Genomic DNA, 27,401 nt, shown 5'->3' on the forward strand with positions numbered 1-27,401 from the left:
ATGCTAGCATGACACCAAGACATGAAGAGCCATTAATTGCAATGTAATGGGGATTTTCATCATCTCTCTTCTTTTTCATCATCTCTCTTCACTATTCATCAATTTATATACACTTCAAAGATGTAGCATGGACAAATTTTGTTAAGTTTTCAAGTGTCATTTTTCATCCATCATATGCATATAGTACTTAACTTATCAAAAAAATAACATTTCAAGTACTTGAAATATAATCCATTATACCCATTATGATGTTGTAATACTATATTTATTCAAAAAGTGTTACTAATAATGTCAAATATAGCATCTACTGCGGATGCTCTGAGTCACACCACTCCAGTTAATTAAGTTATTAAAACGAAATAATAATAAGAAATATTTAATTTCATATATATATATATATATATATATATATATTGCCGGCGAAACAATATTGGCCATAACTTTTTGAAAAAACCATGACAGTTGCAACTTTTAGATAGAAAGCAAAGTATTGACCAATACGCAGTGGGGCCGGGAAAGCTGACGAATAGTCCCACTTGACCTTTATCGTAGGTTTTGTCCAAATTAAAAAATGACTTCCAAAACCACAGGCCATTCTTTTCTTACTTTTACTTTTACAAGACAAGGAATATTTCCATTTTCAATTTTTCCACCGACTTTCATTACACGTTTTCTCTATGACAAAACAATCAGTAGATTCTATACAGATTTCGTAAATCACCAAGAAATTTTGAGCAAGAAAGAACAACTCTCACATCACATATACATATCTGGAAATGCAACCTAACTAATAATTAATCTAGAAATACCCAACTGGCCAACTATATATTATATATATTAAATGAAATAACCACACCATATTCAACAATGTTTTTTTTTTTATATATATAAAACAAAGTGGTGGGATTATATTTATATTCAACAATGATAATATCTATGCAATCCCATTATAATTTTATAAAAAATATAAATAGGGCATGCATTGTAAACCAATTTCTCAAATTATTTATTCTCGCTACATATTTTGAGAAATTATAGGATATAAATATATTCCTTCGTTCTAATTTGTCTGTCATCTTAATATAATTCAACCATACAAAATAACCATGTTATTTCATATTTATCCTTACTAATGAAAATACTTTTTTTTCCATTGAAACAAGGGTAATTTATAAAGTAACAAGAGTAATGTTGAAATACAATAACAAAATTGTTAATTAATGAAGAAAAATGACTAGTTTTGGGACAGCTCAAAATAGAATGAATGAGAATCAAAATGGGAAGGAGGGGTTTTATGGAGGCTAGGATTGGAATCCTTCCAATAGAATGATTAATTTCTATGAAACTAGTCCACTATTAATTTCATGCAAGCAATCGGAGTAGGTCAATGTCTTTGGAGACAGCGCCACCAACCAATAATCTCTGCTGGTCCACCACAAAAACATGGATCAGGATGAAATGTTAATTACTAGCTTAACTATTTTAAGTAACTGCAGTGAAGAATCTATGTCTTAATTAAGAACATAACATACAGCGAAAAGGATTTAGTTTTAGTTTTGTCCTTTAATGTATGTGGACCTCCGACATCCATAAATATTAAAAATTAATTAATACGATTATTAATTATTGGAGAATTGAGAGCTGAAGGGATTGAGATTAAATGTTTGTCATATATGAAGGACAAAAACCGACCATACATTATTTCGTTTTGTCTGCTTTATTACCAAAATAAAAAGACAATCCCACGTTTGTCATTAATTTTGGTCCAGATATAACCACGTTAATTGATCTCCAAAGCCCTACTTGTCATCTTTGCTGTCAATTAGTTCGAGCTTAGTACAGATTATTATATTTGCTTGGCTAGTTACATAAACATTACGGTGGTGTGTATATATATAATATGCGTGTCTTTTAATGGAGAAAATCTTTTGTCGTTAGCTTTGTATAAGTGTGTGAATTTTTCATTCTCACCTTCAACATTTTAATATGTTATTGATGATGTCCAAAATAGATCTCTCCTATCTGGCAAATCAGTCAAGTCAGATCGAGCTGGAATAACTGAATTCTTTCCTTCCTGGTGAGTGCGCGCTTCCTTCCTTCCTACACAGGGAGTAAACGTAAGCCACGGTAAGGCCCCGAGGGTGTGCTCGGGGGTCTCTCCGACACTCAAGTCAGTACGATACTAAACTTGGGAGGATGACTCGTTGCTTCGAGCGGTGCTTGCTTAGTAAGTAATTAAGAGTGCAAAAGTTAGAATGCTCACTTGAGAGTGGAGGTCCCCTATTTATATGTGCCTGAGCAGTTTGAATTGTAGTAGGAGTCGGAGTCTCTCTCATTAGTTTGCTAGAGGATTATTTGAAGGGCGAATTCCCTTTGTATCCCTCTCCAAAGGGGAGTAGGACTCTACTTGGGAGTTAATGTCATGTTCGGACTCTTCCTTGGTAGATCTAACCTTAGCAAGGTATGGTCGAACCTTACTACCTAGGTCAGATGGGACGAACCACCTTGGTTGGAAGGAGTGTACTAGGAAGGTTGGCCATGACCTTCCTACCACGCGGTCCAGACATCTTACTTTGATGAACGACCGAAGTAGTGCCTCCAATACTGTAGCTCGGCCTCTTCTTGATCATACCAAAGTGGCCACTTCGGTATGCACTTCGGTCATACCGAAGTAGGAACTTCGGCTGCTAACTGATCTTGACATAGTTGTCACATATGTGTCATGTGTCCAACTTTTATTGGTAGAGATATTTTGGTAATATTAGTTATGATTAATATCCCACACATAAGCAACCGAGTGATACATAAGTAAAATCATCGTATCTCTCACATAAGTGACGTGTTTTATGAGTCTAAGAATTATTGATGACAACTCACAAAAAACAAATTCACACAAATTCGTGGTCCAACGCGAACAATACACTTGATGTGTTTGGATTTGAATTTCCAACAAAAACAAGAAAGATAGACTTTAATTAAGGTTGAAGATATATATGTACGAGTATGACTTTGCTTCTCTCTGGGTATACGTCCGGTTGGAAACTCTCCCACCACCCAAAGAAAAGAGTATCGATGGAATAGTATTTACATTTAGGACAATGTTCTCAGTTTAATTTTTCTCTTCCCCATGAGAGAGAGAGATGGAGTCCAACTTTCATTGCCCTTTGTAAAACCTCGACCACATATTTTGACTTGCTTACTCACTACTCCATTTGTTTCTCTTCTCTCTCTCTCTCTCTCTCTCTTCAATTAATCCACATTTTTCTTTTGCAGAAGGTTAAATTCGATCTTATTAATGAAGACAACTAGGTTTTGTTTGTCTGTGTTTGTTTGCGCCTCAAGTCGGACATTGACAAATTGCGCAATTTAGAATCAACCAAGACTGCTATTAATTACTTCTAGGGCTTGTCAATTGTTATCAAATTCAGCAAGTTTGGCATCTTCTGATTAAATCACGCATGAACTATACAATTCTAACATCATCCCGTAGTTATTGTAAATTTTGGATATTACTATTTTTTTTAACCGAGGAATCACTCAGCCTAACATACTCTTCGAACAATTGAGTGAGAGTAAATCTCTAGTCATTAGAATAGTCCGTACCACATTGGCATTAAGTAAGACTAGGCCAAAACCCATATGGATAGGGGTCCGGAAGTGGGATAAGTCCACGGAATAAGGATTTCATAAAGAAATATCGCAGCTACTTGGTTCGAACTCCCGACCTCAGACGACATACACCCTAATTCTCAGATATTTAGATTATCTCCATTCTTTACATATATTGAAAATTTTGAGGGTATATGAAGAATTGAAGAGTGGAATTTAGATTTTGGAATTGAAATGATTTATTCATAGTCATACATATTTGGACGTTATTAGATTTAAAATTATTCTCTCCCTCCACTCTCACAATAGAAACAAATAAGTTTGAAACTGAAAGAACCAACAAAATTTAAAAAAAAAAAAAAACTACAGACATTAATGTGCTCCACTTGAATAATACATATGAAGTTCACGGGAAATCCAAGTTGGTTACCGGCTCGGGTGAAAGGCATATGCTTGTGGAGTTCCTGTGATTCCATCCCAATAAGATCTATCTTCATTTGGTTTTGTGTTGGATCTCGACCCTAATTTATCTGTCGGTATATAGTTTAGGAGGCCTATTTAACCGAGTTTATGTCCAAATCAAGGCAAAGTCGATGGTGTGGTTTTCAAGCAACAAACTAGAACCCTAAAATTCCATGGGAATACTCACCTAGTCAAAAGCTACGCATGCAGTGATGCTTTGTGTCGGAATCCGACAACGGCCGTCACTGTTAGGCCAAGTGTCTTCAGGCCTGACAAACCGCCGAAATACCAGCTATGAGTTTTTCTTTTTCTTTTCTATTTTTATTTGGGCGCTCGGATTGTATATATCTTCATATATACTTGTATACACGCATTGCATGTGTATATACACTAAATACATAATACATGTGTTTTCTAAAACAATAATGTGCGTGGCTGTGCAACAGCGGCGCACACGTCCCCGCTTCCCATGCATCATATATATATTATTAGATATATATAATAATATTGTTGTAAGAAAGTGGAGAACGTACACGTTAGCTTCCAATCTTCAAGCTCTCAATCAAGGTGGGAAGAGAGAGAGTGTGTGTGTGTGTGATAATGCATCATCTGGTTCCTGAAATCTGTGGAGAATGACGAACTCAATGATGTAAAATCTTGTAATAATACGTACATTTTGATCAACTTTATTGGAATTCTTTTTTTATATAAAATTGAACAAACTCTCATTAAAATATTATAGTCTAATAACTCAATCATAGTTTATTCTTCTTCACTTTTCCGACTAATCTTGTTCACACTCACCAAACAATTTCAAGTCACAAAGATTAGTTAATTCTTTGATTTCTAAAAGCTTGAGATCTAAAATAATATTATATATGTTGGATAGGAAGAGAACAAGAGTTTGGAAACATTTCAATAACTATTTACGTACTTTTTTTTAATCAACTTTCCAAAACATTCGCGAACACTCATGCTAAGTAATGTTTAATTACTGACGACTGATGTTACATTTGGTATCGGAGCTTCAACTTTACGAGGTTGTAGTAGCCGGACACGTACTCACAAAAGATTATTGTTTGGAGTAATACATTCAAGATAAAATATTCTTTTCTTAGAAAAAGTGGTGTCTTATTGTTAGTGTTCTTATCCCTTTAATAATTGAAAAAATAATACTTAATTTTGAGTAATTTTAGCTATGGAGGTGGGGAGTGGCCACTCTTGGTTCCACCACTTAATTTGATTGGATAAATAGATGCCAATAAATTAGTTTCCATTGTGTCCTAAAAGATAAGAGCAGCAACAACAAACCTTAACTAATAGTATTACTTAGAACCATTTATGTCCTTGATTAGTGGACATTGGCATTAGTTAATATAATTACAGAAAATAATCATGTCCGTGGTCGGTCAAGTATTAATAAATTCAATACTATATATATCCAACTAAAATGGGCAACAATTTTTTTTTTTCGTTGTGTGGGCTTCAAGTGCTAAGAACACGGGAGATGAGAAATCAAAGCATATTAATTAATTATTATGATTAATTGTTTAACGATGTAATCAAAGCATATTAATAGCTAATTAGCTATTAATATTCCAATGAATTAAAAGTGTAAATTGGCCTTTTCATAGTCATTTTTTAATGTCTTGATCAATGGGAGGACATAATTTAGCTCCGGAAAAAGAAAGTGTTAGTAATTAATTAACTTATCTAGTCAAATGAAGTTGGGGCGAAAAGTGTCACATATTCAAAGTCTAGTGCTACTTAATACTCAATATATAATCCATTTCACAACATATTATGACTCATAGTATGTTATTTATGACCCACTCATGTATGTTTGGAAATATTTTTAACGGGTTGGCTTGTTTCTTACATTTTCTAAATCTTTAATTATGAATTGTTCTTTAGTAGTAATGATGAAGACAGTTACCCATATTATATTATATGAAAAATGCATTTAACACCTTCATTGGAACGTTAATTTTTTCATTAGAATGATAATTAACTTCATATATGGAATCTAGTAATCATATATAATTTTGTTTTCTTGGCAAGAATGGAAGTAGTGATATGAAAATAGTTTTCACATCCAATTAATGCACATTGGTCCTCCTTTCACACACTTTCGTAGCCAACATGTATTGTAGATGAAGAAAAAAAAAACCCTAATTTGGTGGTTCTATGTGTGGGGAAAGGAAGGGTACATCTTCCTTAATGTCTTTTAGTTGGTGCTACTAAATTTATATATATATGATCATCCTTCTCCATCATTATAAATCAATTCTTCACACTCGAGCCATTAGTTGTAGTGATAAAGATGACATGTATCACTTTGGTAATTAGGGTGAACATTAGTCGATATGACTGCTTGAATCCTGATTATTTGGTGTTGGATCTGAATAAAATTATGTTCAATGTATATGAATTGAATTTCAACCAAACCAATATTCCTCGTTAGAAAGGCAAGATTTCGATGATTTGATTCCGCATATGATCAATTCAGAAAAACAAATAAATTATTTCTTTGAAAATTAATTAGGTTGGACAACTAGTTATTGTAATTGCAACATGCAAAAGGGGGGGCCCATATCTGCACTCAAAGATGCACCTCACATGCATCACCAACCTTTTAGAGCAGACATGTTTATTCATGTTCAGGACAAAAAACAGAAAACTGAAAACACATGGTTTATTTGATTGTCCGTGGTAGTTATTAGAAACATATATATATATATATATATATATATATATGAGGAATTTTCACATAGGGTGTAATGTAAAAATGTAAAATAAGGGTCTATGTTTAATGGTGTGGATGAGTGAGTGACAAGTGGGGTTCACTACTTTAGGTCCCACATGTTTTAAATCAATGGTGTAAACATACTCTTATTTTACACCTTTACATTATACCCTTATATGAAAATTTCTCATATATATATATATATATATTAATCCGTCGGGACAGAGACAATATAAGAGGGCCCTTGATAAGTTACGATTTGGTCATTGGGGGCTCTACAATTCGTCAATAATTGTAGAGTCTAAAAATCACTATGATGGTTGAATCTACGGCTAATGCAATATGCAACCTTTACCACAAGTGGGCTTGGGCTCGGGTTCGAACTATTGAATTTATAGTTTTGAGTTGTCCTTAACATATACCCTGCCGAAGCCCACCCAGCCCATCCCAGCAGATGGACTAGACGACCTTTCAACAAGCTTTTGAATTCCTAGTTTGTGTTGTGTAGCCCTTTACATATACTATGCAGCAGCCCAGCCCAGGCCAGACAACCAATATTACAACAAGTGGGCTTGGGCTCGAGATATTGAATTTATAATTACCTGTAGTCTGTTAACAAGTACTCTACAGCAGCCCAGCCCAACTAAAAGCAAGCTGGCATAGTCCGATAAGACAGCAAAGTCATTACAACATTAAAAAAGAGAGATTTATAATCATATACTAGAAAGAAAGTTCAAAGTTTAAAACTATGAAAAAACAACATTTCCAAATACATGACAGTTGCTAACCCTCAACTTAGCAACCAAAGCCATCTTGAGTTTAAGTTTCAGTCATAATAACACAAGAATTGCTAACAAAATCTGAAATTGAAAAAGAAAAACAACTCAAGAGATAGACCAAGGTAAGGGGAAGTTTTGCTTAAAAGGAACATGAAAATGCTATCAGACAGAAGCTTACACACAATTGGTTTGTGGTGTATTGCAACTACTGGCAGAGCTGCTCCACTGCTGTCACAATCTGAGCAGGCTGAACGACAGTCCATTCTTCCAAACTCCCGGCATATGGTGTTGGTACATCTTGTGACGACAAGCAAACGATTGGAGCGTCCAAATAATCATTGAAATTTTCATTGATAGCTGCAGTTAAACTGGCACCAATTCCTCCAGTCCGCATGCATTCCTCCACAATCAGCACCCGATGTGTCTTCTTGACTGAATTTCCAATCGTGTGAAGATCGAATGGTTTCAAGGACCGGATATCAATAACCTCAGGATCGTATCCCTTGTTCACTAAAGTTTTGGCAGCCTGCATGACATGATACCTCATCCGTGAGTAGGTCAAAATGGTAACATGCTCCCCGGGCCTAACCATCTCAGCTTCCTCAAGATTGCATATATACTCTTCATCTGGAATGCTCTCCTTGAGGTTGTAAAGCAAAACGTGCTCGAAAAGTATAACTGGGTTCTCGCTACGGATTGCAGCCTTCATCAAGCCTTTGGCATTGTAAGGGGTAGAGCATGCCACCATTTGGATTCCAGGGATTGATTGAAAATATGATTCAAGACGTTGAGAGTGCTCAGCCCCCAGTTGCCGACCAACTCCACCAGGTCCACGGATAACTATTGGTATGGTAAATTGGCCACCAGATGTATAATGAAGCATGCCACAGTTGTTGGAGATCTGGTTGAAAGCCAAAAGGAGAAATCCCATGTTCATGCCCTCGACAATTGGCCTCAGACCAGTCATTGCAGCTCCAATGCCCATCCCCGTGAAGGAGTTCTCAGCTATAGGAGTGTCAAGAACCCTGAGATCCCCATACTTTGTAGCCAGGCCTTTGGTCACTTTGTATGAGCCTCCATAGTGACCCACATCTTCACCCATCACACACACGCTAGGATCTCTGTCCATTTCTTCTTCCAAGCCTTCACGTAGGGCCTCAAAAAGTAAGAGTTGATGACTGAGGAGAGAACACAGGACAAATTAATATTTCATCTATATATCGGAACTGTGGCACGGATAGTTATGCAAGTAAAAGTTGATGACTGAAAGATAGCAGAATCATGTTATTTCCATCAAGGTTGTAATTTAGAGAGAACAGATTTAATGATATTCCACATTTCCAATCAGAAAATTCTTATGACCAAAACCACAGATATAGCATGCACTTGCGATTGTATGATTTTCATCCTTTATGGTAAATAACTCTTGTTCACAAGGCTCCCACAATGGGCAAAGCCGGAGACAAGCAGAATGTCTGCAGATCTTACCTCCATATAATATGTGGAGAGAATGTTTCTAGGAATTGATCATGTGACATCTAAGTTGCACCACTGCAACTCTACCACTACACCACATGCTCGCCTATTTTCATCCTTTATGAAATGTTTAAAATACATTTTATGGAAGAAAAGCACTAAGGGGTTCTATACTATTGCAAAAGAGAAGAGATGGAGTCACTAACAACTAATAACACATTTCTTACAAGTTACAACAAAGGCCAGGGCCACAACTATTCCAAAGAGACAAGTATAGGCTAACAGCAAAGCTAATACATAACATAAAATGTTCAATGGAAACTGTAAAGCTATGGCACAAACGAACTAGCAATTCAACAAGCCTTAGAATAGGCTTATGCCTTGGGTCAAGGTAGTTAAATCGTAAAATCGAATCGGAATCGGAGAAGGGGTGTAAAATCGGAATCGTAAACTCGAATCGTAAAATCGTAAGATTTTACATACCTTGTAACATTAAGAATAATTCTCAATAATGTTCCAAAAATAACATAAAATTTATTGGATATATTTCTGAACCATATTTTTGTTTTATTTTGGTCCGACAGGGTCCCTTTACACTCCTTTTACACCCAAATATGTATCTAAAACTACATTAAAATTAAAAAAAGGAAAAAAGAAATACAAACAATTGCAACAGATTTTAACGATTTTACTCGCGATTTTACCGATTTTAACGATTTTACTCGCGATTTTATGTGATTTTGTGCGATTTTACAACCCTTACGATTCCACTGCTATTTAACTAGGTTTCTATAGGTATGATCGTAAAATCGTACGATTTTACGATCAAAATCGCGATTTTAACTACCTTGCTTGGGTGTGATCATAAGGAATAAAGGAAGTAACTATTATTAATCAAACTTTCAACTTCTCAACAGGCATGCATTTAAATTGAAATAGAACATTCATCTCAGCCCTTTTCCCAACAAAAATACCGAAGAAAAGAAAAGGAAAGAAAGGTGAGGGAGGGGAGAGAGAAAAAAGAAAACAAAAAACCACGCATCTTTTACATTTTATAATTAAGTGCAACCATTACTTCTTTCCATCAAGATAATATGCTCTTGCTAACAACTTTAAGATTAAGTGCATCTCAATTTAGCATTCTATCAGAAGTGATAATCTTATAAATATATACATATAAGTTTGTGAATTTTTTATTACTTTCATTTCTCAATGAGATTAGATCAAGCTAGAATAAAAAAACATTTTTAAGTTTTTCAGGTCTATAAGCAAGTCCAATGCTGTATGAACCAACTCCTATCTAAGTACTGGTATCCTTTTCCAATTTATTTAATGATATGAGCATCTCAATCACAAAGCAAAAGGCATCATTTGAAGTACCCAAAATGTGAACCACAATTTAGAAACAAAAGAACAATGCATAATAAAAAGTCTGTTGCGCACAAAACTTACTAGTATTTTCACTGTGATTCCATATATTGAAAAATAGTCAGCAAAGCTTCTCAGGTAATAAAAGTAATAATGAACGTTTTTGATCATCTAGTGATATACCCACTTTTCCTTCCATGGGCAACAGCCAATGAAGAAAGTTTAAAATTTAGGGACGATTAATCATGGAATGTTACTTTTTCATTGGACAGCAATCAAACCTTCTATAGGCAATGCTTTGTATTCAAACAGTATTAAACCTCCTATAATTTGGCAGCAGTTAAAACATCACATTTTAAGAGGCTTACTGTTCCAAGGAAATAAACGAAAACCAGTAATTCCATGTTGAGAAAAAGGAAATATGACTAAAGAGGAGCAGAATTGAGACTTGATACTGTACTAAACAGCCATAAATTAAAAAGAAAGCAACATACCCAGGTTTAGATGTCGTGGAAGCAGCAGAACTATCAGCCTTTGTCTAATAACACATACAAAGAATCACATTTAGTGACAGAACACAACAGATTATTATAAACTAATAAAGAAAAACCAAAACTAGAAAACAAGGGAGATTTATTAACTGCAACTGCATTGGTAATCAAATGCTCCGCTCTGCTAACTTTCGTGTTCAAACCCAGGTTCAAGTTCACGCTCCCCTCTGATCTAACCGTAAAAACGACCCCTTTCTTCCCTGCCCAAAAGATTCAGGAAAAAAAACCATAGACTTCAGATACCATAGAACTCTGTCTTTTTCCCTTTCACAAGATGAATCAAACCAATCAACGAACCTGAGAAGGGCCTGCGCGACGGCAGAAGAAATTTCTTGGATTCCAATGAATTGGAGGGCGTAAGAGCCGTCGAAGCCCCCAATCCCTGGAAAATCGAAGCCATTTAGATCTGCCAGAAAATGCAGAGCGTAGAAGGAGAGAGAAAAAAAAGTGAAGGTGAACAATGAAAGAGAGAGAAGCAGGTGTAAACTTATATGAAAAACGGAGTCACGGTTGGCGGAGAAACTGAGGGGACTGGTTTGGGATTTCTTGGTTGATTTGGCGTTGGGCGATTTATTTCAGACCCCGGCCACATAGTATACATCGCCGATCCCGACAATGAGGTTTTAATCATCTGCGCTGTAGTTCTGGGTATCATGGCCCAGCCCGATTGCCACGTCTTATATTTAGGGGTAGTGTTGACATTTCCTATAATGCCTTTCAAATTGAATTACCTTTTTATCCACCTTGTGTCATGAACTGAAAGGCTGATTGGGTAGAAGTGTAGAAGCTCCAAGGATGTTTATGGAGCGGAGTCGCATGTTTATTGAGAGTCACGTGAGCAGTGCGTGATGGTGGATTCGTTGGTGACCTACCTGGACCAACCCTAACAGGCAGCTCGTTAATGTTGATGGAGTAACGTCCGGCACTCATTCAGGTACGCCGTCCGATGCGCGCTCTTCGACCTTGCTCGCGCTTTCAATGTGCCACCCGATCACCTCTCCGCTGAAGACACTCGCCCGATGGCGGACACCTCTGAGCCAGTGTAGCTACTTCGCTCCCAATTTTAATTGTTGTCTTTGATTTGTTTTTAGTTTTTGTTGAACTGAGTGCAATAGTAGATTAATGTGGAAAATTGTCTGATATCTTCGTTTGGTGGCGGATTTATCTTAAAGTTTGGGGACTGACTTTATACAAATGAACTTATGCATCAAAGTATGATTGGTTTTCTTCTGCAAAATATTTCATTCATCTTTCCTGTAGTCTTGTAGCTACTCAATTGTCCTTATTTTTGGTTTCTATGCACTTCTAAGTTCAAAATAATGTATCCATTAAAAAGGCTTTTTGGGTCACTTGATGATTATGTTAGGCAGAGATATATAGTGTAGTTTAGATAAGTGTTTGCAGTGCTCTGAATTTGCTTCACAAATACACTTACTGATGAATGACAAACGTTCTAAATGTTACAAGCTTAATCTGTTTTATGAAATAATATAGCTGCTTCTTAGGTCCCCGAGCTAGTGATGTTCGAAGATTCTAGGATACCTTATGCTATTCATTATGCACTACCGGAAGAGATTGCTGAACTTCACAAACTTAATGCAAATTTTCATCACTTGAATGTTTTGAACCTTTTTTTTTATTAAATGTGGTATTTGGTTCGTTGCCTTTGTCAAAAGGGGGAAAAATGGTTTCTTTCAAACATGACCGCTTCTTTCTCAAATGTTTATTTTCCCTTCTAAATTTTGTTTTCTGATACCCAAACACCACCTTTTATATGTAATCAGAGAATTTGTCATGGAGTTTGGGTAGGAGGACTGTGTCTTGTATCTTATTTGTGATTTTTCTAACTGAATTTAACATTTTGTTGCTTTCCGAGCGTTTATTTCCTTTTCTCCCTTCAACATGCTTCACTGACAAACACACAATCATTCTTCTCATTTTCCACAGCATACCATGATATAAATATTTTGATACCCTCACCAAATTCATGTATTGCTTATTTCCTTTTCTCCCTTCAACATGCTTCACTGACAAACACACAATCATTCTTCTCATTTTCCACAGCATACCATGATATAAATATTTTGATACCCTCACCAAATTCATGTATTGCTTATTTCCTTTTCTCCCTTCAACATGCTTCACTGACAAACACACAATCATTCTTCTCATTTTCCACACCATACCATGAAATAAATATTTTGATACCCTCACCAAATTCATGTATTGCTTATTTCCTTTGCACAGCCTTCTCCTAAGTCCTGACAATACCTCCTAGTTTGGGGTATGAGCAAAACCCTCTGAGTTTGTATTACTGCTACAATGTGGAAGGCTCAATTCGGCCTTTAAAAAAGTGCATTGCTGAGGTAAGTTGTCATGGAAGTATTTGCCAACTGTAAGGCATCAAGATTGAACATGAGCTGATAAATCAAATGTTTTTAGTGGGTTGTGATTTTCTTCAGTTCAAGTTCAATTGAGAGAAACACACCCTCGGGCTACATCAATATCAATATTTGGAAGCTTAAAGTCTCTCAACTGTTAACTTAAATAATCATTTCTATAATGCTCATCTTCATTTGACCTGATGGTTGGCCTAACTAACTGGGTAAACATTTTGTTATGTAAAAAAGGCTATGAACCTATCATATGCAACTGGATATTGGCTCTATGTCTAAAAGGAAGTGAACCTATATTCCAACTTTTTCAAATATTTAATTGCAAGGAATGGAAGAAGTGATAAGTTATGCAAATGGTGTCCCTGAAAAAAATTTACATTCTCCTGACTTACATATAATATGTCTTGTCTTAGTGTGTTCCATCAGTATATGTAAATTTTTGATAGAATGATCTTATTGCATTGCTCATAATTGCATCTTGATTTTGTATCAAAATCTTATTGATGAACTACATGTGAATGAGTTTTCTTCTGATGGTCTGGTACTTAGTTCAGGTGACTAATACACCATGGGATGAGAGAGTCACATTTCTTTTTGATCCGGATTCCAGACTCAGATTTAGTGGCCAAATCAGTACATGTCAGTCCTCACATGGTATGTTCTTGACATCTTGTACTTTCTTTGCTCTTGGTTTCTTCCTTTCATGTTAAACCTACAATAGAATTCATGTCATCTTCATACTACTTAATCTGTTCATATGATTAATATCTGAAGTACTGTGCTAAAATCTTAAATAATATAGAATCCTTTTTGAGTTCGAGATGATTTGATGTGTTTCTTAAAACTGTAGGCTATATCAAGATATACGAGAATGGTGATTGCTAAGCTGTGAGTACTTCAACTTAAGGCGTACTCATTTTCTTCTCTGGTTCTCCTCTGCTATTGAATTGCAGGATATGCATGGGAGTTAGAGACTGAGAGCCAATGCTCCTGGATATAATCTATTTGTGTCGATCTCAGTTCAACACCCCAGCCTTGGTGACTTTTTTGTGGCTACGCTGAAAGCGAAAAGAGTCCCCTAGTCTTTGACATCTGACCATACCATTTTCTTCTTCCTGATGCCTCGTAAGGTTGCTTTGTGGATATATTGGCATGTGAGGCTGTGAGTGGAATGTAAGGTTTCGTTCTCGTTTTTTTTGTTCGGTAAAGTGTTGTGACTTAATATACAACCCTATCAATCACCGATAACTTCATCTCTACATGTTCTCCTGTAAAATCATAATGCAATATCTTTAAGATGCTTTGAAATACGTTTTAAGCTTTTCATTCTTCTCAATTATGTCTAGGCTTTTACGCTGTGATGGAAAAATGTTCCATTTATCCAACACCCAAGGTATACCAACACTGCCTATAGGGAGGAAGCTTTTGCACATGATAGAGACCTTAAATGTGTCAGGCATTTACTGGGGACAAAGATCAACGCCTACAAGCTAAATGTGATACTGGCTAACTGGCTGATGGTACTGTTTGGAATCGCCAGTTCAAATGGAGAGACGCCAATTGACCATGGTGTTGAATTCCTAGGGTAAGCCTCTACAGATTTATGTGTCTTTGGCTTGTTCACTTATTTGAGATTATTATGAATTTATTTTCTTTAGATATTACCGGAATACTTCTTACCGTTGAATCGAACTTCCTCATTTGTTAGATACAAACTGAACTTACATTATGGCGGCTTTTTTTTTTTTAATTTTTTTGGGTTTTGTTTGAAGAGCCTGGTTCCACAAGAAGATCTCTTGCTATAGCATATTTTTGCTAACCGTGTTTTCCACTTGTCTAGTGTCTTGCATGCACTCGTATTTAAGATTTGTCATCGGCAAACATGTTTTCTAACTACACCCTATATCAAGCTAAATTATGGGACTATGGGTCGTTGTCTCGTTGATGTTTTTCCATTTGACTGTATGGTGATAACTCTTTATCTGTTCCCTCAGAAAATATGCAGGAACTGTAGACATAAGTTTCAAAAGAAACAGTAAATTTCCTGAAAATAACATTTCCCCAGCACACACAAAATGGCACAGCGGACGGATCTACTTTTCTTATATCCTTGACGTTTTTCAAATTTCTTCTCAGCGAAACTGCTTACATTCTTAGATCAGCGGGACTAAGGGTATTGATTACTCTTTTGCTGATTTTAAATCTATTGTCTGCCTCTGGCCCTCTGCTGATTTTAAATATATACCATATCAAAATTACTGAAAATCTGGTGGTTTGCCTTGCATCTGTTTTGACATGCTTGTTTCCTTGTTTGCAGAAGAGGTAAAATCTATGCCGGCAAACAACTTTGTTATCACAATACAACAATCAAATTGGGAAGGATTGATCGTATCTTCCACATTTGGGGCCAGCTCATCTTACCTCCCATTGGTATTCACAAGAAGGGCACATTCTAGGCCATACTACTGGCTCCGGTACTTGTTTACATTCACTGGATTGAACAAAGCATCTGTCTTTTGACATATAATTCGTTAATCAGATATTATTCTTTGAACAAGAGACCAAGTTATCTGAAATAAGCCTCTTCTGAAAATGCAATTGTGTAAAGAATGCATTCATTTTACTTCTGTTGACCAAGTATTTGCAGTTCTCTAATCTAGAAAGCTTGACGGGGTAAGCTATCTATAATTATACATCCCCGGATTGGCACACGTGGCAGATTCTCATTAATATTCTCGTAAACTTATGTAGTTGACCTCAAAATTTTGAAATAAAAGAGTTGATGATGATACCAGGATCGTACAATATTATTTCCTGACAATTTCAAGTCACTGTGTCATCCCTGTAAGGTAATTTATCGCACGTTTAGATTATGAGTTGTTTGCAAGTCAATCCTGCAATAGAATAAAGAGTTGGGTTTGGAATTTATGGAAGCTCATGCAACTGCAGTTTCGTTAGGGCACTGAAGAATGGCGTAAATAGCCAAACAAAGTGGGTCCCAACTCTCTCGACTTTTGATAAACTTTTGTGTGTAGTTTTAGCATACAGCCAAACAAAGTCAATTTTCATAACCATTAAGGCATACTGAAAGTCTGAAACTTGACTTGTCCCCAAGGCTATCCATATTTAACAGGGACTCCGTGACAAAAGCTTAGGAAAGGACGACACCTGTCTTTGCACAGTGCAGATATTAAATGGGTTAATTATGTAAACCCATCTCAGTGGTTTAGAAAATATGGAAAGATTTTCTAGAAAACGAAATATTGTATATTAATAAAAATATTAATATGCCTAAAATTTATGCAATCTTAAAATCGGATTTGGGGGCTCTCAAATTCCTTAAGAATTTGAGACTCTCCAATTCCAATCTAATGATTCTAAATTATGCCACGTGTTATAATCTTAGGGTCACAAATCAATTAGTTTTGAAAGTGTCTCTCTTTACCAAAGGGAGATGTGTTATCAGGCAGATCTGGTTTTTTGGGTTGCTGGTTGTGATCGAGGGCAGGGTGGGCAGCTACCGAGTGTGACTCTCTGAGGAGGCTTTGGGTCGGCGAATCTCCTCGGAGAGTTTGTCATATTGACCTTTCAACAGTGATAAGCCTTCACTCATTGTTTGCAGTTGTTTATCATCTAGGGAGGCCACCGACTTTGAAATAGTAACCAATCAACCAAATTTGACTGTCGCCGGTTGTGTAAAGATTGATAGAACAGTTGAAAAAGATGATGGTCGTCGATCAGAAATATTATCGGTGACATTACGCAGAGCGTCATCGAATAGAGAGGAAGGGAAGAGAGAAGTTCTGTAAAACCCAAACACTTTTTGAAATTATCATGAAGATAAAAATCCTAAAATTAAAGTGGACACATGGCTGATTATCTATCATTGGATCAAAAGAACGGTTTGGATTGCGAAAATTTAGACTCTCAAATTAAGTTCGAATTTGAGAGCCCCCGGATCCCTTAAAATCATGGATACCTAAAAAAAAATATGTTTGGTATACATGTTTTTCATGTATTTTCTGTTCTTATTTTTGAAAAACAGAAAACAATCCAAAAAATACACTTGGTTATCTATTTTAGAAAACATGGGAAATAAAAAAAATCACTTGAAAATAGAAAATAAAGCAAACGGAAACTGAAGAGTAGAAATAAAATGTGAGAGGCAGTTGCTTGAAAATGAGGGATACTCTTAACAACAAAAACGTGTTTAACATTTGATTATTAGTTCAACTGAAGCAATTAGCTAGCTAATATGCCAAGTTGATTGATAATGACTCCATACTATACAAGTCAGCTACCCATCTTGTGCTCGTCCTTAGCTTTCTTGTCAAAAACAGGCAAACCTTGGTGGCCGACTATTTTTCTTTTCTTTTCTTTTCCTGGAATGAGACTGCGTGCTGTTTGGTCATAAACATCACTAAAATGTGATTGTAGGGTGTAATCCTGTAATTCCACCTTTTAGCCACATAGGCATTCCAGAAGAGAAATAACCCACCAATACATGAATGAATCATCTACTCAAGGACCAAAAAAAAAAAAAAAATTTGAACTTGTGGAGTTTGATTATTGAGTGATGAGCTGGTATATATGTATATGCCTGAGATTTCAATTGGATTTCTCATCTGTCAAACCCTAAATTTCGGCATTTGAAAGCAGATCGAAAGAGACCACTTTGAGTTTAGTCAATGCCACACTTCTTTATTTGTCTGTAGGTACATATACATTATGATTTATGACGGTGGAAAAAAGAAAATTTTCCAAGAACTCAACTTAGAGAAAGAAAATAAAAAAGCAATTAAATTGACCAGAGCAGGAAAAGTGGAAGATTTTGGGATTTTTTTTTCCAAACATGTTGTAAAAAAAATAAAAAAATTCATTTATTTAAATGTTAAAATACTCCTTGTTTGTTCAATAAAGAGTTTTTGGACTTGGTGATAATCTCCTCTTTAGCATGTTTTGTTCCAAAAGGCAAAAACAACGTCCTCGCTACGTCTGTGGCATGTTTTTTTATTTAAAAAAGAAAAAGAAAGTGAAAGAGAAAGTTGTCTCATGAATGTAGAATGACTAATTTAGTAACACTTTGTTTTCAAATATATATACGTTGTTTTTGCCTTTTGGAACAAAACATGCTAAAGAGGAGATATATATATATATATATATTGAATAGTTAGCTCGACTGTTTTTCTCCCCAGGCAAAGAATATACGATAAATGAATCAACGCTTATCATGACATTTTTCAGTGCATGCGAATTGCAATGTCATTTAAAGTTTAATAATAAGTTTTTTTGAAAGTGCATAACTATATGCTATTAGGGAGGGTATCAAGCTTGCAATTGAGGTTGGCTTGGAGCATGTTACAATTGCCAGCGACTCTAAGGGAGCTGTGGCCAAGATCAATGCGCAGGATTCCAGGTTGAATGAAGATGGCAGCGTTATTGGTGAGATTCGGATGCTACGGGAGGAGTTGCAATACTGTAGGGTATCCTACTACTCGAGAAATTGTAACAATGTAGCACATAGTATTGCTAAGTTCTCTTTGACTTGTTCAGTTCCACACATTTGGAACGAATCGAATGAGCCTCGTTGGCTCCAGGAAGTTGTATTGGCAGATTTGCTACCTACTATTGCTTAATAATATAAAGACTTTCCTTTCAAAAAAATAATAATAAGTTTTTTTGACAACATAGGAAATCTCCAGCACCATGACCACTTTGAGACCTCTAGACAAGATCCAAACCTCGAGCCGCACCTCTATTATGCGACAGGCCTGATTGGACGGAAGCCCTGTGAAGAAATACTACTGAGAAATATGTTTCTCATTGGAATCGAATATTGGACACATATATACCTAACCCAACAAATTATCAACCAAACTATCCTAATATATATATACACACACACATGCACACTCTGTTGGGTAATTTTATCATGACCCTACTTAATAGAAATATCAAACGACAATAGAGAATGGCAACACAATCTCAACACAAGAATATACATGAAAAACTCTAAAATCGGAGAAAACCACATGTGTTAGCAATAGACAATCAGAGAACATTCACTATGTACAAAATTTGTATAGCCACACACTTAATTTTCTATCATCAAGAAACCCAAGCAAAATCCTCTTATTCTCTTTCAGCACTCACAACACTTAGCCTTTTGTTTCTCTACCAAAACACTCTTGAAACACTAGTATTTATAGAACAAAGTCATTGAGTTTAATCCTACTTAGCAGTCCCTGCACAAGATGTTTCCGGTGACAAATATGATAGCAATCACCTTCATAACTAGAGTTCAATTTGAAAAACGAAATTCGTTAAAACATGGACTATTTGTAGCACAAAACTCCCGTCCACGTACTGAAGCTTTCCGTCAACTGTCCGGATAAATACACTTATGTCCGTCAACATATCTCTATCGTCCGCGTCTACTATTTGTTACCATATATAGATAATTCTAATTCCTAAATATCAACAACGCGTTTTCCTCGAGGACAACATCCCGTGGTAATTCCGCATCTAAACATGTTTATGTGAGAGCACTATTGGGATAAGTGACCTCCTGAGAAGATAAAGTTGTGCGAGCCCAAAATATCAACGGGAATCGAAAAATTTGAAACGGACAATATTCTCCTCTCCCATATGCTCCTCTGGCAGTTACCTTCCGTCTTTAACACTCAATTTTTTTTATCAAAAATCCAACACACATTTAGTATTGACAGTGTCGTACATCTTCACCAGAACAAACAAATGCAGCACAAAACCGTCAACGTAGACCAGTTGTATTTAGTTAGCTGTCTAAAACTAGAAAATTAAATAAAACAAAGAAAATAAAGTCCAGCCGACTAGAAGACACGTGTAAAATTCAAATACCAAAAACAGTCCAAAGTTGTAAAAGATCACGCAATTTTTGGGTAACCCCAAGAAAATTAATACCAACTTAAAAAAAAAAACATTTATCACGTGCACAAATAAAAAACAACGTTGCGGGGGCTTAAACATGTAGCTGTCCTCCCGCCCGTCGTTTTAAGGGTGTTTGGTGTTTGTGCGTTACGTGTTGTTCAAACTGTACACATTTTTTTTTGTCAAAAAGGACTTCGGCGGTGGCCACCACCACCACCATCACAACCATCAAGACACTCACCCACCCACCCACGTGCTTAAAAAACTATAATTTAAAGTCTCCCAACTCTATCTCTTCTCTCCATTCAATTCAGTTCAATTTTCTCTCACAAAAAAATTCTAATCTCTTACAGACAAGATGAGAGCAATGAAGTGCAATCTTGAACTCCGACTCCTTCCTTCTCACATGGAAGATCAAGAAGAAGAGTTTAGTAGTAGAACAAGCCATGGAGATCATGAACAACAACAACAGCTTACCATTCTTTACAATGGAAGAGTCTGCGTTTCTGATGTTACTGAGCTTCAGGTATGCCTGCTTGCCTGCCATTGTTTTATTTATCTTTCTTTTCCCAGTACTGAGCAGCTGATATCCCCGTTATAGAACTTCTAAGATCAATAGCGGAGATAACCGGGATACCAAATTAGTGAGATATTTATCGTTTTCGTTATTTTCTATGTAAGATAGATTTTGGATCATTAATGTTCAGTGCATATATTATTACAGGCTAGAGCGATATTATCTTTGGCAGCAAGAGAAGTGGAAGAAACAAGGAAAACTCCAACTTCATCATCAACGGTACCAGTGTCATCTTCTTCTCAACTGTCTACCACGCCAAGTAATCTTTCAATGAACAGATCGCTCCAACGCTTCCTCCAGAAAAGAAAGAACCGGATCCAGTCAAAATCCCCATACACTGTTAATTAATTATTAATCATGATTTGGGAGGCATTAATTAATGTATACAAATTATCATTTTGAGTACTGATCTTTCATTCTTGGATGTGACTGTATTGGGAGACGTGTTTTGTTGATGTGACTCTATTGAGATTTTGTGTTTTGGTGTAGCTTTGTTAGGGACAACATGGAGACATGGAATGTTGTTGGCCTCTATGTTGGGTGGGAAGGGATAATGTATATGAATTTATGTTTTGCTGATATGACTGTATTGGGATACATGTTTAGCTTGACTTTTTGTATAATAAATATGAGATTTTTGTTGGCTCAGCAAAAATCTGCTATTGCATTTGCTTTAAACTAGAGGACATGTATTGGGCTTTGTAAATTACATTTATTACCTTCTTTTGTCCTTTGAGGATTTCCCCCCCTTTTTTCTTTGTTCTTCTTAGGATATGTACAATACATTAATTTCTTGATTGACATTATATATATATATATATGTTGATTTCTTGTTAAAAAGGGTATTAATGTCTATATCAATTGCTTAAAACAATGTATTTTGTCTTTTTAACTTGTTTTTGGCATGGCATGAATCATGATGGCATAGAACCAAATTTTTTTTTTTAAAATAAATTATAGTATAACGTTTGTATGCTTTTGTTTCTACAAAACACGAAGAAAAAAAACACAAAAACTATTGTCATCGTTCTTATATAACCCAACAAAATGAAATTTTTTTCCCAATTCCATCCATAAACATAATTTTCAATGATATTTTAAAAAAAAATCATTTTTTCTTAAAAATATTTATAGTGTAACACAGGGACGGAGCTAGCTCATCATAAAATCCAATCCAAACCAATATAAGCACATCCACTCAAGTTTAACACACAAACAAAAACATAAAACAGAAACTAAATGGCTAAATGCCCCCAACAAATTGATCAAAGGTATTTTAGATTAAATATAAAAGAACAAAAGCTTAAACCTAGATTTTCACCCAAATATTTAATATCATTTGTGTCAAAAGTGAAGTGATGTTTGAATAATTCATTGAAAATTCTATGAACCTAAATCCCATAAGAGAATCCCAAATCTTATGGTATTACTATATATGTAGCATGTGCAAACCTAAACCCTAATGTTACTAATAGTGGATTGTTGGCTACTGATGAGTGTAAGGCTCAGATATTATCAGACAGGTGACGAACCACATATAAATAGGTCTAAAAATTATTTTTCAGGGGCGTTACCCTAAAATCTCCAAAAACCTTGTTCATAAAACACAACACCAATATATAACATAAATCCTTGGATCCGTCCGATCGAGCCCACATTGGGCGGAGTTAAAAGGACCCGAATGGGCTCAATGTACTTGCAGTCCATTGCAGTTTATGCCTTATGGTTTATATTTGCTCTCTTTTTCATTACAAGAAATAAAAGTCAGGACTTCAATCCAGGAACACCATGACCAGCATCCATAACAAAACCTATGCCCAATAGTAGAATATCAGAGACCAAGTAGGTGTGGCCAAATAATGTTCCTTTCATTACACAGGCTTAAATTCTTCCCAATATATATGTATCCGTCCATGTCCGTCGAATATAAGTTGAGTAATGTTTAACAGCATACAAGAGTTACAGACTATTAAAGCTTTCATATTCAGTTTCAAATTTCAATGCAAAGCGAATCATAGCAATAGCATCAGGGCTCACAACCTGGCAACAGCACGAGGATGGTCCCAATCAGTCATAATGTGATCACGGGTTATCTCCTTGAGCGAGCGGCAACCACTTAGTGCCATTGTCAGCTCAAATTCATCTCGAAGCATCTGAAGGACTTTACGAACTCCTGCCTCACCTTCAGCAGCCAATGAGAACACCACTGGCCTTCCAATCTGTGATGCACATAGGATCCAATGGTTATAATTATGCCTTTGGAACTTTGAGAAACCTTAACTTGTGTACTTACAAATATTCCAGATGCACCGAGGGCCAATGCTTTGAAGACGTCTGTTCCACGCCGGACTCCACCATCAAGAAAAACCGGAACTCGCCCTTGTGCACCTTTTACAACCTATTGGATTAGATCAATGAAGTTAACCGATCACTTGAGGAGTCAGTATACCATATACAGTGATTAGACTAAAAAGGGAGGGAGGGCCATGGGGTAACACATTTGATGCAATGACTAGCATATGAGTTTGAAAACCAGCATGACAACAATGTATATCAGAGTTCTTGATAGTGATTGTGGGTTCAAGAAATTTAGAATGCTGGGAATTTCGTTTGGGCAATCAGAAATGTACCATCAACGAAAATAATTATACCTCTTCCAAAGCCATAATAGTTGCAGGTACATAATCAAGCTGCCGAGCTCCATGGTTGGATACAATAATTCCGGCAGCTCCATATTGTACGGCTAGCCTAGCTGCATTGTCAGCACAAATAATAGCATTATATCATAGAAATATAAATTACAACAATAACAAAACAATATACGATTGCAAATGAATATGATTAGTTGAAACAGGGCAAAGATTGGAGGTTATTTGCTTACCGTCCTCAGCAGTAATTACACCCTTCACTAGAATTGGCAGTTGGGTGATTGTTTGGAGCCACTTCACATCCTGTACAAATGCCAGAATGACAGAAGTCAATCTAACTGTGAATATCTATGAACATAGACAGTAAGTTAAAAATACAACAGATCTTACCTTCCAGCTAAGTGATCGGTCAATTTGGCCAGCAACATATGATGCAAGTCCAGAGTCATCGGTCTGCAATACTCGATATCATCAAAAACAAAAATGCTACATGGCAGACCAGACTAGCTATCAAACCGAAATTTTATATTTAGCCAACACAGTTCACTCACCTTGTTCATCGTTCCAAGGTCTAAGCCCTCAAAATTCTTCAAAGTCAAAAACGGTGGCAGAGTAAATCTGTAAAGAAAGCACTATAGAATCACATACTCATGACGAAATTTGGAACAGAAATTTGCATTAGATTTGCTTTTTTGTCACAAACCTCAGCGAAGGAAAAAAAAACTCCTGTGCACAAATCTCAGTGAAAGATTAGACTAAATTATTCAAGTAGTGAGATGACTAAAATCTATATTTAAAAGGAATGATTACTTTTGGATCTTATTACTGTCTTCAATTTTGATGTGAATCAATGTTTCACCTGTTCTTGATATCAGCCTCCCTGCGACCAAGCCTTGGTGTATCTACAGTGAGGGCAATTGCTTTGAAACCGGCCCTTTCAGCTCTTCTCACAAGCTGTGCAACCACCTTTCTGTCTTTGTACACCTAAAAATAAGCAGTGGAACCATTGATTAAAAATTGAGACATATTTATGCCTCTACAGATGATATAGTAATACATGATCCGGAAAGTACTTGCACAGATGAATGGTCTGAGATATTGAGGGTATGAAGAAAATTTAGAATAGAAAGACTGTAAAGTCTGTAATAGTAGACACGGTTCTTTCTTTTTTGACTACTAAGCATATTGTCATTTCTAGATTGCAATGCAACTTCCCAAGCCTCCAACAAAAATTGGACAAAGAATCCGTCAAGATCAACAGAAAGAAAGAAAAGAGGGAAGGCAGAGGAAATTTTCTTATTTCTTCCTACTGATTTCATGGTATTCATAAATTAATGAACAAGAAATTGTATGCATTAGTTTAAATCTGCATATTATCAGGAGTCACATTACACAATCTAGTTACGAGTCATCAAGTTTATGCACAATCACTGTCATCTTCAAATGTAAGCAATCATATTATTATTCTCAAGGCCAAGGCAAAAAAAAAGTAGTCGAGATCAAAATTGACATCTCAAACTCACATAGAGTTGGAAGAAGCGAATGCCAGGTCCAGTTGAAGCAACCTCCTCAACACTGGAAGTAGCCCATGAGGATAGTGTCTGAAATAACAAACAGTACATATAGGTTGAATGAGGAAGAAATCAAGTTTTGTTCCGATTACATTTGACAATGAAGGAAACTTGTTGGATACTATCATTAACGGGCTGCATATTCAGATCAAAGAAAATGAAAGAAAATTGTAAGAATGAAACCATAATTGTGCCAGCTGCAGAAGCTGCTCTTGCTGTTGCATACTCTCCTGCATGAACACACATTCAAGCATGTAAGTGCATATTCAAAACACACAACTCAATCAATTTCACTAAACGAGCATAAGATATGAAAGCGTGGGGTATGTACCTTCAGGGTGAGCCATCTTTTGGAACGCTGTCGGGGCAATCATGATTGGCATGGAAATCTTAAAGCCCAGGACAGATGTGGTCATGTCAATCTTGCTTACATCAATAAGAATTCGTGGTCGAAACCTAATTTTTTATGAAAAGACAGCTTTCAGAACGATTCCCCAACACTAAACTCGAAGTCCGCAAAATACGGCATACTCAGACAACATGAAAAGAACGCTATAATTCAATAAAGATGCCATCCAATAACCAAGAAGACCAACTATGTAATCGAACTATTGATGATTAACAACTAGTAATCGATGCTTACAGAATTCTAGAGAAGGCATTCCTGTTCTCCTGAAGGGTCCATTCATCCTCTGCCCCAGATGCATAGTAGTCATACACCATCTTTGGCAATTTCTGCTTTGCAATCGCTTGATACTCAGTAACATTGGTTATCTCCATATTTCCGATGGATTACTTGGACCCTTTACCTGAACATTCACAATAAAAGTTCAGATTGAATCAATCAAAATCCTTTGATCAGTACACAAAGCTCTTTAACATATTACACAAATTCAGACAAATAAAACATAACCGTGCAATACATCTACAGAGAGAACAAATAAACAAACAAGGTTCAACATGCCCTGCTTTCATCGATTGCAACGGCATGAATGGCAAAATTTCATGATTTCTGAACAGAATTTTAAAACTAAGTTTTGAGTAGACCCTCTTAACATATTCACAAACATCTTGCATGCATTCAAAACCCGCCATACAATTAGTGAAAGATAAACGAAAAAGCTGTCACTCCAGACAGAAACACATACAACAGATCGAAGAAACTCCAATAAATCAATATATAAACGAAGTGAAGACCACAGAGATTGAAATTCAGCACAACAAATATAATAACGTACATATTACACACTTAGTGACAACCCACTATTACAAAAAAGAGGCAGAGATTGAATTTTAAAACGAAGTGGAAAGAGAACGTACCCTGCTCTCTCGTCCACACCAATAGGAGATAAAAGGAAATGAATTATTGGAGCTCTGAAACACAGGGTGGAGATAATGTTAGAGAGAGAACTCTCAACACACTTGCAAGAGTGGAAAGAAAACAAATGCTTGTATATAGGCAGAGAACTGTTGAGAGTAAATCCAAAAAGAGTGGGGATCAAATTAGAGAAAAATAAAATAAAAAAGAGAGAAGTGGGTTTGGATTGGGTTTTCAAGGTGAGCATTTGAAGCTAAATCTGTTTCATGGAAATTTGAGATTTTTGTGTGGAGAGCATTCTGTTAACTATAATATCAATCCCACCTCAACACTCTCGAGGCTTGTCTTTTTTTTGGTTTTTTTTTGCCCTTTTCGTCAAATTACTCCACGCACAGATTCCTAACCACACATGATTACGAAGATATTACGTTATTTTTTCCAAAAACAATTGATGGGTAAGAACAAAAGATTTAAAAAAAAAAAAAAAAAAAAAACACCAACGATACGGGAAGGTTTATGAAGCTGCTCACATGTGCTGATCTTTAGCAAATGCCAGTTAAGATTTTATTAACCGCTCTCTTCCTTCCCACGTGTGGTTAGTTAACATGCGCCAACTCTTTGGATTCGCGAGACGTGCTAGGCACGTTCACTCAACGCGCGTGGGTCAGAGAGATTGTCTGACGTGGTGTTCTTTGTAAGATGACGTGGTGTTTTTTTTAGTAGGACTACTTCGTTGGCAACATTATTAATATCTTTTTTGTAAATATATTTTTTATTAAATTAATGTTAATAGGGAATTCGCTCTGCCGCTCTGGGCCTGTAATTTGTTTTCTACAATGGGCCCATTGGACCTTCTTTTGAGCAGGCCCATATCTATTGGGTTAAATCGACAACTTGGAAACTCTGAGGTTGGAATGGAATCCTAAATAAAGAGTAGGGTTTGAAGTTGCAGAGCACTGTGTTCGCGAGAGCGGTGACAATGATGTCGTGG

At 36.2% G+C, this 27,401-nt stretch overlaps 3 protein-coding genes and 1 pseudogene across 3 annotated transcripts; 2 read left to right on the forward strand and 2 right to left on the reverse strand.

Moving 5' to 3' along the window:
* Positions 1 to 7,549: 7,549 nt before the first annotated feature.
* On the reverse strand, positions 7,550 to 11,579 carry LOC120015063 (pyruvate dehydrogenase E1 component subunit beta-3, chloroplastic-like). The gene is made up of 4 exons (XM_038867270.1): positions 11,289 to 11,579; positions 11,082 to 11,191; positions 10,935 to 10,978; positions 7,550 to 8,774 (listed from the first exon to the last, which is right to left on the reverse strand). The coding sequence occupies exons 1-4, from the start codon at positions 11,389 to 11,391 to the stop codon at positions 7,802 to 7,804; spliced, it is 1,230 nt and encodes a 409-aa protein (XP_038723198.1). The 5' UTR covers positions 11,392 to 11,579; the 3' UTR covers positions 7,550 to 7,801.
* On the forward strand, positions 11,483 to 14,715 carry LOC120014091 (annotated as a pseudogene).
* A 5,857-nt stretch (positions 14,716 to 20,572) lies between these two features.
* Positions 20,573 to 21,603, forward strand: LOC120014727 (protein TIFY 5A-like). The gene is made up of 2 exons (XM_038866766.1): positions 20,573 to 20,822; positions 21,021 to 21,603. The coding sequence occupies exons 1-2, from the start codon at positions 20,655 to 20,657 to the stop codon at positions 21,219 to 21,221; spliced, it is 369 nt and encodes a 122-aa protein (XP_038722694.1). The 5' UTR covers positions 20,573 to 20,654; the 3' UTR covers positions 21,222 to 21,603.
* Positions 21,604 to 22,707: 1,104 nt separating this feature from the next.
* Positions 22,708 to 26,583, reverse strand: LOC120014684 (peroxisomal (S)-2-hydroxy-acid oxidase-like). The gene is made up of 12 exons (XM_038866706.1): positions 26,413 to 26,583; positions 25,736 to 25,901; positions 25,424 to 25,548; positions 25,276 to 25,322; positions 25,045 to 25,122; positions 24,381 to 24,505; positions 24,073 to 24,139; positions 23,912 to 23,974; positions 23,755 to 23,824; positions 23,525 to 23,625; positions 23,167 to 23,271; positions 22,708 to 23,092 (listed from the first exon to the last, which is right to left on the reverse strand). Exons 2-12 carry the CDS (start codon positions 25,870 to 25,872, stop codon positions 22,907 to 22,909), a joined length of 1,104 nt encoding a protein of 367 aa, XP_038722634.1. The 5' UTR covers positions 25,873 to 25,901; positions 26,413 to 26,583; the 3' UTR covers positions 22,708 to 22,906.
* Positions 26,584 to 27,401: the final 818 nt, after the last annotated feature.

The sequence above is a fragment of the Tripterygium wilfordii genome, chromosome 14 (assembly GCF_013401445.1).
Source record: "Tripterygium wilfordii isolate XIE 37 chromosome 14, ASM1340144v1, whole genome shotgun sequence".
Classification (NCBI taxonomy): domain Eukaryota; kingdom Viridiplantae; phylum Streptophyta; class Magnoliopsida; order Celastrales; family Celastraceae; genus Tripterygium; species Tripterygium wilfordii.

Excerpts from the sequence above, each read along its gene's own strand:
- LOC120015063 (XM_038867270.1), bottom strand. The coding sequence starts at position 11,391 with ATGGCTTCGATTTTCCAGGGATTGGGGGCTTCGACGGCTCTTACGCCC. Across the intron at positions 10,979-11,081 it reads TGATTACCAATGCAGTTGCA|ACAAAGGCTGATAGTTCTGC; the intron begins GTTAATAAATCT and ends ATGTGTTATTAG. Across the intron at positions 8,775-10,934 it reads TCCACGACATCTAAACCTGG|TCATCAACTCTTACTTTTTG; the intron begins GTATGTTGCTTT and ends TTCTCTCCTCAG.
- LOC120014727 (XM_038866766.1), top strand. The coding sequence starts at position 20,655 with ATGAGAGCAATGAAGTGCAATCTTGAACTCCGACTCCTTCCTTCTCAC. Across the intron at positions 20,823-21,020 it reads CTGATGTTACTGAGCTTCAG|GCTAGAGCGATATTATCTTT; the intron begins GTATGCCTGCTT and ends ATATTATTACAG.
- LOC120014684 (XM_038866706.1), bottom strand. The coding sequence starts at position 25,872 with ATGGAGATAACCAATGTTACTGAGTATCAAGCGATTGCAAAGCAGAAA. Across the intron at positions 25,549-25,735 it reads AATGCCTTCTCTAGAATTCT|GTTTCGACCACGAATTCTTA; the intron begins GTAAGCATCGAT and ends ATAAAAAATTAG. Across the intron at positions 23,626-23,754 it reads TGTAATTACTGCTGAGGACG|CTAGGCTAGCCGTACAATAT; the intron begins GTAAGCAAATAA and ends CTGACAATGCAG.